The sequence below is a fragment of the Coffea arabica genome, chromosome 4e (assembly GCF_036785885.1).
Source record: "Coffea arabica cultivar ET-39 chromosome 4e, Coffea Arabica ET-39 HiFi, whole genome shotgun sequence".
In the NCBI taxonomy this organism is placed as follows: Eukaryota; Viridiplantae; Streptophyta; class Magnoliopsida; order Gentianales; family Rubiaceae; genus Coffea; species Coffea arabica.
The window spans coordinates 47,599,102-47,607,923 of record NC_092317.1 but is presented as its reverse complement, the minus strand read 5'-3'; the positions used below and the strand labels follow the sequence as shown (position 1 = coordinate 47,607,923).

The 8,822-nt window shown below is 37.0% G+C and overlaps 3 protein-coding genes across 4 annotated transcripts; 1 reads left to right on the top strand and 2 right to left on the bottom strand.

The window, feature by feature from the left end:
* The first annotated feature begins 490 nt into the window (after nt 1-490).
* On the top strand, nt 491-3,796 carry LOC113742674 (hypersensitive-induced reaction 1 protein-like). Of its 2 annotated transcripts, none has more exons than XM_072048017.1 (6): nt 491-649; nt 1,930-2,132; nt 2,369-2,489; nt 2,597-2,688; nt 2,773-2,869; nt 3,285-3,796. In XM_072048017.1, the coding sequence occupies exons 2-6, from the start codon at nt 1,944-1,946 to the stop codon at nt 3,644-3,646; spliced, it is 861 nt and encodes a 286-aa protein (XP_071904118.1). In that variant the 5' UTR covers nt 491-649; nt 1,930-1,943; the 3' UTR covers nt 3,647-3,796. The 2 variants fall into 2 exon arrangements, with proteins under 2 accessions (XP_071904118.1, XP_027126372.1); XM_027270571.2 differs by having other exon boundaries at nt 642-743.
* Nucleotides 3,797-4,097: 301 nt separating this feature from the next.
* Nucleotides 4,098-6,343, bottom strand: LOC113742675 (mitochondrial outer membrane protein porin of 36 kDa-like). The gene is made up of 5 exons (XM_027270572.2): nt 6,243-6,343; nt 5,911-5,994; nt 5,172-5,239; nt 4,844-5,052; nt 4,098-4,598 (listed from the first exon to the last, which is right to left on the bottom strand). The coding sequence occupies exons 1-5, from the start codon at nt 6,289-6,291 to the stop codon at nt 4,241-4,243; spliced, it is 768 nt and encodes a 255-aa protein (XP_027126373.1). The 5' UTR covers nt 6,292-6,343; the 3' UTR covers nt 4,098-4,240.
* An 845-nt stretch (nt 6,344-7,188) lies between these two features.
* LOC113741848 (uncharacterized) lies at nt 7,189-8,279 on the bottom strand. The gene is made up of 2 exons (XM_027269496.2): nt 8,095-8,279; nt 7,189-7,658 (listed from the first exon to the last, which is right to left on the bottom strand). Exon 2 carries the CDS (start codon nt 7,635-7,637, stop codon nt 7,299-7,301), a length of 339 nt encoding a protein of 112 aa, XP_027125297.1. The 5' UTR covers nt 7,638-7,658; nt 8,095-8,279; the 3' UTR covers nt 7,189-7,298.
* Nucleotides 8,280-8,822: the final 543 nt, after the last annotated feature.

Below are 8,822 nucleotides of genomic sequence, written 5' to 3'. Positions count from 1 at the left end.
AAAATTTAAAATTTTTTTTTTGGAAAAACTGCAATCCAAACAAATATACTAAACCTACCTTAATTCAACTAATAATTATACATTCGTTACCAAGAAAAAAATATGCAAGTTGTTTGAGTTATACTAACCCTACATTAATTCAACCAATAAATACCCAGGATAATAATCCCTTGCACGCTTACATGAATCCGGTCTATCATAGTACAATTTATTTATAACTTTGATTACTTAGTAGACTAAGTTAATCATAGAGTCTGTGCCTGCCTGTTCACCGCTCGTTAAGATGTCTTTTGAGTGTGAGATTTTTAAAAAGTTAAAGTTAATTATAGAAAATATATAATTAGAGAAAATTTACAAATGCAAAAAAACATAAATTATCCTCTACTTTGGATTATTTATATTATGCATCTAAATAAGCAATTATGCGATACGGAGAGAAAACCCATTGGAGAAATCAAATCCGATGATTCCCTCCTGCTTGCAAGCAGACACCACATTAAAGGTACAACTTTCAAAGAACAAGGTACACCGGTGTCACGCTGAACTCGTGCTTTATCATTTTTACCTTGATTCTTACTCACTCTTCCAAAATTTTTATACATCTTGATAATTAAAATTCCACGTCAGAACTCAGAAGCACCCCATTGAGGTAGTATAAATAGCGGCCTAGTTTGCGGTGGTATTAATATGTTATTAGTTGGCTTGTTTCTTTCTGCTATTTCGTCCTTTTTTTTTCTTGTTTGGTAAGTAGGTGTATTTCCTTGTCCATTTTCTTTCCTGCTGTCAGAGTGAGAAATTCTCTGTAATTTTACTCGAATTTTTCTGGGTTTTCGTTAGAATCTTTTTTAATCTGATGTGCTGCATGAATTTCTTTAATTTCGGCTTATCGTGGGCTGACAGTTCTTGACATTCTTCTACCATTTTCTGAACTTTTTAAAGATTCCATTTTTCCCTCCTGTCGTGGAAGAATTCTTGGTGGGTTTTCATGCCAATAGATACTCGTAGTTGGGATTTTTGTCTCTTTTTTATGTGGGTTTTTCTTGAATTTCAGGATCATGCTGTACAGTAAAAATTTGGGAAGATTTATGTTTTGCATGTCAAATTGAAGTTTTGGACTTCGCTATTTAGAGCTGTGTATAGTATGAAAACTTGTAATTTTGTTTTTGAGAATTTCTAGGCATACTCACTCCCCTGATGATTAATCTGCAGATACTAGTGTTTATATGTTCCCCGGAAAAATTAGCAAAATTACCGTAAAAGTCGCTAAATTCAAGAGAATTTTGAAGATTTCCCTGTCTTTTGTTTGTGGGTTTACGTGTTTCATGGATTTCAGTGTGAATTTCCGGTATTTTACTTGGTCTTTCCCGAAGAATCTCATGATCATACTATATGGAGTAGTAAAAAATTGTGAAGCCTTGTTGTATTGCATGCGATGGTAGGATTTGTGATAGTCAACTTTGTCTAAGATTGTAAGAACTTGTGAAAATTTTTATTGAGGTTTCGAGGTATTAATTATCATCTTCCCGTTCTTTTAACCCCCACTTCAAGAAATTTGCCCTTTTTCTCTTTTGACACTTTAAGAAATCAAGGGATGTTGCTTTGTCTGATGAACTCAGAGGGGATGATGTAACTCCACAATTATATGGAAAAATAGTAAAAAGAGAGAGGATGTATTAACTATTTGTCTGTTTCTGGGGGGCAAGCAATTTTCAATCTTTTAATACTTGTAATAGGATGTTGTCTTATGTGTTTTACGGATTTCATTAGTATTCCTCTGTTTTAGCAGGCCCTTATTTTTATTTTTATTTTTTTTTTGAAGGCAAGGACTAAGGAGGCGTGTATGTTCTTGTATTGACATAATTGCTGGTTAAATTGCCAGTTTATGTAGTTCAGTTTGCTAAAGCTTCTAAATTTTCTGAATTACAACAGATTCTCTGGAGAAAATGGGTAACCTGTTTTGCTGTGTGCAAGTGGACCAATCCACTGTTGCTATGAAGGAACGTTTTGGTAAGTTTCAGGATGTGCTTGAGCCAGGATGCCATTGTATGCCTTGGTTTCTAGGGAGTCAAGTGGCCGGACATCTCTCTCTGAGGCTCCAGCAACTGGATGTGCGCTGTGAGACAAAGACTAAGGTCTGTCCCTTTGATCTGATGTTCATCAGAATTGCCTTTTTTTTTTTTTTGCAATTCTTTGGGCTTTAAAACTGTTTTAAATAGTGCAATTTGGATGTTGAGGAACCTTGTGCATCATGCTTTTGCTATGTGTGTTACAGGACATGCTATGAGTTTAATTACCATTATGTCTGTCAGAGTTTTCATGCCTAAAGTAATTCAACTGAAGTACTGGTTTCACCATTGCTCGTTTTTAGGACAATGTTTTTGTCAATGTCGTCGCATCAATTCAGTACCGTGCCATTGCGGAAAAGGCAAATGATGCTTTCTATAGGCTCAGCAACACTAGGACCCAGATTCAGGCCTATGTATTTGATGGTAAATTTATACTTGTACCAGGACAATGTTGCTTCTTGTTTGGATAAGTTAAATAAGCTATAATAATATTACATTGCTAAAAAGGTATGTGTTATCTCTTAATTTAGTGATAAGAGCAAGTGTTCCCAAACTCAATCTTGATGATGCTTTTGAGCAAAAGAATGAAATTGCCAAAGCTGTTGAAGAAGAACTTGAGAAGGTAAATTGTTTTTCATGATCGTAATGAACAAAGGCAATTAAAGCATCCCAGTTGAGCCTTGTTCTCACGCAAAATTTCTTGTAGGCTATGTCTGCTTATGGATATGAAATTGTTCAGACACTGATTGTTGACATTGAGCCAGATGAGCATGTGAAGAGAGCAATGAACGAAATCAATGCAGGTATAGTACACACTGTTCCTTCTGGTATCTGCCTAGAATTAGAGCCTGCTCGAACTGCATGGTAGTTTATGATGCATTACGTGGAAACAAGTTACTGCATACAGAAAAGAGGAACTTTAATTGTGATTTCTGGGGTGTTTTCATCTAAGTGCAACCTCTGGCTAATTTCTACGGTTTTTTTTTCTGAGTCATTTGAATCTATGATGTTATTCGAAGTCCTATGTTGCAAACTTGGCATGTGGAAGTAGCAAATTTCATTTATTTGCAAATTTGAACCATCAATTGGCTCTGTCAACTCTTTCATCCGTACCTTTTCAATTTGAATTCACATTTATTTGGTTTGTTTCACCATAGTAACATTCATTTTTGTCTCTTTTGCACAACCATTTCCTGTTAACAATGATGCACTTTGCAGCTGCTAGGTTGAGGGTGGCTGCTAATGAGAAGGCTGAGGCAGAGAAAATCCTACAAATTAAGCGAGCTGAAGGTGAGGCTGAGGCCAAATACCTCTCGGGTATGGGTATTGCCCGCCAGCGTCAGGCTATTGTTGATGGTTTGAGAGACAGCGTGCTCGGCTTCTCAGTGAATGTTCCTGGAACAACAGCCAAAGATGTCATGGACATGGTTCTTGTTACTCAATACTTCGATACCATGAAAGAAATTGGCGCTGCCTCCAAGTCGTCTGCTGTGTTTATTCCCCATGGACCTGGTGCTGTTCGTGATGTGGCAACCCAGATTCGTGATGGACTACTTCAGGCTTCTGCAAGTTCATCTTGAAGCAAAAACTAGTTACACCACCTGTTTAATATCAAGTTTTAGATTTTGTTCAGGTTTGACCTCTGGAGACTCTTAATTTTCAGAGCATCTCAGTGGCTTGTGAAGCTTGATGACTTCAATTTTAGCAATTTTATGGGATGATTGTCCTCATGGCTGTGTTTCCTCGCGTTTTGTGGCTCTGTTTATGCATGTGTTGGTTGTCAAATCTTATGGTGAATAAAAACAGGTCTACATGAGATGTCCATAAAAACAATGAACAGCAGGAAAATTTTGCCTCATAGTCTGCCGCCCTCAGAAATGACAGGTCCTTAAACTATGCCTCACTCTTTGTACAGCTCTTTCTTGTAGGTCTTGTTGGTCAGTACAACAAAAATTTGCTGACGAGTAAAAGGTTCATTTTCTCTTTAAGTGAATGCCTCTGCTTGTTTGATGTTTGAGTGCGTGATGAATATGAGGGATAAGTCAAACTTTCTTTCTCTTCGATTAGAAAAAAATAAGTACACCTCCATCTTGAATATGAGGGAAAAGTCCATCAAGCACAAACCTTCTTTCTCATCTATCAGAAAAGAAAAGGAATGCTATCATTTCAATCAATCACTGCTCAAACTCAATGCTGAAAGGAATTCCCATTGAGGAGGAAAAATGACGTAGCAATGCATGATGGAAAGAGCAAGATATGCCCATTTTAGAACTCCTCATTGCCCTAACGTTTAATTCCCCTGCAATTGTTAAGATCACAGCTGAGAAACAAGTATGGCGAACAGCGGCCGAAATGTTTCCATCAGTGCCTGCTTGAACTTTAAAACGCGTAGATTCAGTTAAAGAATGCTGCCCTCCAAATCTGAAAACAGTCTGCTCGTGCCAAAATCTATGGGTCAGCTCAGCTGCGACCGCGGTTCCTCTAAGGGGCTCCGAGTAACAGGAAGCGCTCAGAACATTACCCATCTCAGTCCTGCAGCATCAGAACAAGAATATCAAAATAAGACGAATTTTGCTTATTTTTATCAGCTTTCTGCAACATCTACTTGAGTTCATTGTCTGAAGCAATCAGTATGACTGCAAGACAGTTTCTTGGTTTGTAGAATGTTCTATGAGAATCTTTTAGTTTTCCCTGTATCAAGACAGAGATATATGTTTCACAACTTTGTCTAGTACCCCCAAGGTCACACTCTCCTCATGGGAAAAAGAAACAATTACAATGTGACTGCAGCACTCAGGAAGCGAGTATTGAGGCTTAAACCAGCATCCCACTGGGAGAGTTGTCCGAGCAGAGTGTCGACCGAAATAGCAGTTCCAATGTTGTAGCTGCTGGTCCCAAGTACACTTGAGAAATTTACTACCGGACTCCTTGTCAAACTGGCTCCCATTGTAATTCCAGCGAAATCATGCAAGTACTGAACTTCAACCTGTAAGGTAAAATCCACTTTAGTTAATTGATTTCTGGGAATGAAGTATCCAGTCATGCAGAGTGTCATAATTCAAGCCGTGCAAAGTAGAAGTTTTGGTCAAAAATTGGAACTCTCACCATGCTCGACCTTTGGTATGGCATGACAACTTGAAAAGCAGCACTTAGCCCGCGTACGATTCTGTCAACTGCAGAGATTGTGAAAATTCAGAGATTGAAAGTAAGTTAATCTTGCAAAACAATGAGATATAATTCACTTTAAACATCAAGCAAACAGAACCCCAAATATCTGGTGCAGTTATATTATACATGTTGCAGATATAACTTCTTGAAAGCGTGGATCGATGCATGACAGGAAGTAGATGAGAAGAACCAGCTCCATTTTAATGGTGAAACTAGTTCTAAGTGCAGATCCTGACATATGAACAAGCTGCTGCAAAACTATGATATCTTAACACTTTCCTGCGCAGTGTATTTGGATGAAATGTACTCAAAACCCCCTTCTTGTGACAAAAGAAGGATCTTTGCACAATTTCATCAAAGGATGAGTTAGTCAAGCAGTTCAATCCCTCGTACAAAACACAAATGGGAAACGATACAATCAATCAACAAAATGCACCTTGATCCAAGAGATTTCTGGGCAATTTACAAAAAAGCACAAGGTTTAAGTGAAAAAAGTTTGGATTTTGTCCAAAATTTCAGTTGACAACATAAAAAGTTGCCCATTACTTTCTTGGACATGTTATTGATGGGCTCGAGGAAGCACAATGAAAACATCTGCTACACAGGAATGGAAAAATAAAATTGAACAGGAAATATAGCCTAAAGCTTCCGTAAACTGTAGATCAAAGCAACATACTCTCACTGAGGAGATGAAAACTCAAGTTGAACCATCCGAGCCGATAATGAATTGGTGGCTGATGCACGTACCCGTGCAGAAGTCCTGAGGAACATTTGACAGGTTATTGCTACATTCATGTATAAAGAATTCTGCTATGTTTGCTTTAAAAATTCTTAACAAATTAGAGGACTATAAAGATTTTGCAATATCTGCTGCACCAATACCTGAAATCTTGAACTTATAGCTTCAGTATATTGAGAACAAAACATGTAAACGGAATTTTGTATCTCACTGCTATATTTTGTTTTGAAGAATAAGCTGAAGGAAAGTTGAAGCATTACTGAAATTACCTCTGGCACCTTTTCCGATATCCGAGTAAAATCCAGGCTTCCTTCCCATTGCTGCTTCAAAATTTTCATGCTGGGGTTTCACCGGTTTGCTCAGAAGGAATTTATGTTAGAAAATTGGAAAGAAGCTGTTAAAATGGGAAACTTCCTGCTGGATTTACATCTATTGGAGGAAGCTTCCTAGTATTTTAGGTCAACGACTTAGGCATCCTCTGTAAACATATGAAGAGAATAAGCAACTCATTTTAGGAAGAATCATATCTGTTTGCAGTCGTAATTAAATTCATCATGATAATCATGAAGAAACAATAGTACTTTCACCTGCTTCAGACACGCTCTAGTGTTTCTCTTGAGTCCTGCTACAAGCTTGACTAATTTTCTGATTTGTATACTTAAAGCCACCATTCTTTGTCAGCTTCCTCAACAATGAAGATGATTTTTAGCTTTCTCACAATATGTACTAGAGATATTTACATTGGAATGGTGATTTAGGTGGTCTGATAACTTTTATTTTCTGGTTCTCTCTTTTTTTTTTCATCCAGTAAATGAACATGAATTATTATTAATCAGGACAACAAAAATACCATATAAATGTGAAAATGGTGTGAACAATCTTGAAGTATGGGCATGAGGAAGGATCAAGGAGGTATGCCTCCTAGCCTTATGGCATCCACTTTAGCAAATCCAGAATTTATGCAGTCTGGATATCAGTGCAATATCATATTCATGCCACAACTAAATGGTCCCTGAGTGAAAACTAGGTTTGCTTCTATTTTCAATTCCATCACTCAAGGCCATGGTTTATTTTTCAGATATATAATCTACAATCCCAGTCTGGATAACATTTAGATGCATTTTCATCATCTGTTTGTGTATGGAAATTCTACTTTTGATACATACACAAGCTTACTTTCTACTTTCAACTTTGTCTCAGAATAATAATTTAATGTTTTCCTAATGCTATAACACATATCAGCACAATTTCTGGCATCTAACAGATAAGATCTGCCAATTTCTACAGATCTTGATCTTAAATTTCTTGCACTATCGCAGAAATGTTCAAGCAGATGGAGGTGGAGCGGCAGCTTCTGCAGTTGGATTTGCTGCAGCTTTCTCAGCATCACTGATAAGCTTGACAATTTCTTCTCTTTTAATTGCTAAAGCCTGCATCTTGGCATCAAGCTTTTCAAGCTTAAGCTTTAATTTCGACAGATCCTTCTTATCTTCAGGATCCTTCTTCTTCTTATCTTTGTCTTTCTTCTTGTCCTTTGCCTTCTCTTCACTTTTTTCTCCTTTGTCATCCTCATCCTTGTGTTTCGATTTCTCCTTCTTTTCATGCTTGTCCTTCTCAGTTTTGGTTGCACACTCATTTTTGCCTGAATCTTCAGTCCCTCCCATGCCTTAATGTATTGTTCTTGCCTGAAAAAACAATAACCAAAAAAAAAGAAAAAAAAAGGGAAGAGGCTAGTAAATTTCCCCTCCATTTCTAAGTAAATTTGAAGATTGTACAAGCAGAATCACAGACAAGGTGTTGTATCTTCATATACTTGACTATCTCTTATGAATCTGTCAATATTTGGAGGGTTGTCAGCTCAGATTTCAACATGCATTTACAGGGACCAAATAACTGAAGGGAAAATGCTGAAATTGCATTTGAGAGTCTGATGAAAAATGAGAAAACAAAACACAAGAATTGCACAAGATTCAGCATTATTGGGAAACAGATTACATGGTAGATTTTGCTTTTTTTTGTTCTTGGGCTATGAAGCCTGAGAGCAACGCCATTGACATTTGAACAAGTAATTTTGCTGCAGCAAGATTCAATTAAGCAGTAAAAACTGAGTATTTGACAGACCTGAGATTAGTAATCTTTTGAACTTCACAGTGGTATGATAAAAAGCTTAAAAGGCTATTATCAACGTTTAAATAGAAACTCAAAGCCCCTAATTCTGCCTTTTGGTGGTCTTCATTCCCCTTTATTTTTGGTCATCTTTAGAGTGACCCTTGAAAAATTAGCTTCTTCCTAACTGCCACTTTCTTTCCAGGCCACAAGCCAGACGATTATTACTCCATCCTTCCCATTCATTTTCCAGGTCTCACGAATTTTCAACTTTTTTTTTAAAAAAAAAAACCAAAATTTGCAATTAAAGGCATCATCATATTGATCAACAACTACCTAACTAAAGATCGATGTTCTACAGTAAATCATATTAGTGTTAACTTTCATTCGCCATCCACCAAAACAAATAGCTTAAACATAAGATGAGAGCTCACGTGTCATGCATCTAGTCATGACAGTGTATACACTGTCAGTCAGTGCATATAAGATTTACTCTATAATAAAACATGCCTCCCAATTTTACGCACAAGAACCAAAATTGTTTTTTTTTTTGGGTCAATATGGACAAGAACCATTGAGTTGCACGAGAAGGGGCAATTGGATATGAAAGTGTTTCTAACCAATAGATTCGTGAAAAGGCATTGCACGTTGCAAAATTGGTATACCTATAATTTCATTCAACACTTAAGTTTAATGGATTCAGATATTAATATGTTCAATTGCGTTCGATAACTAAAAATTAA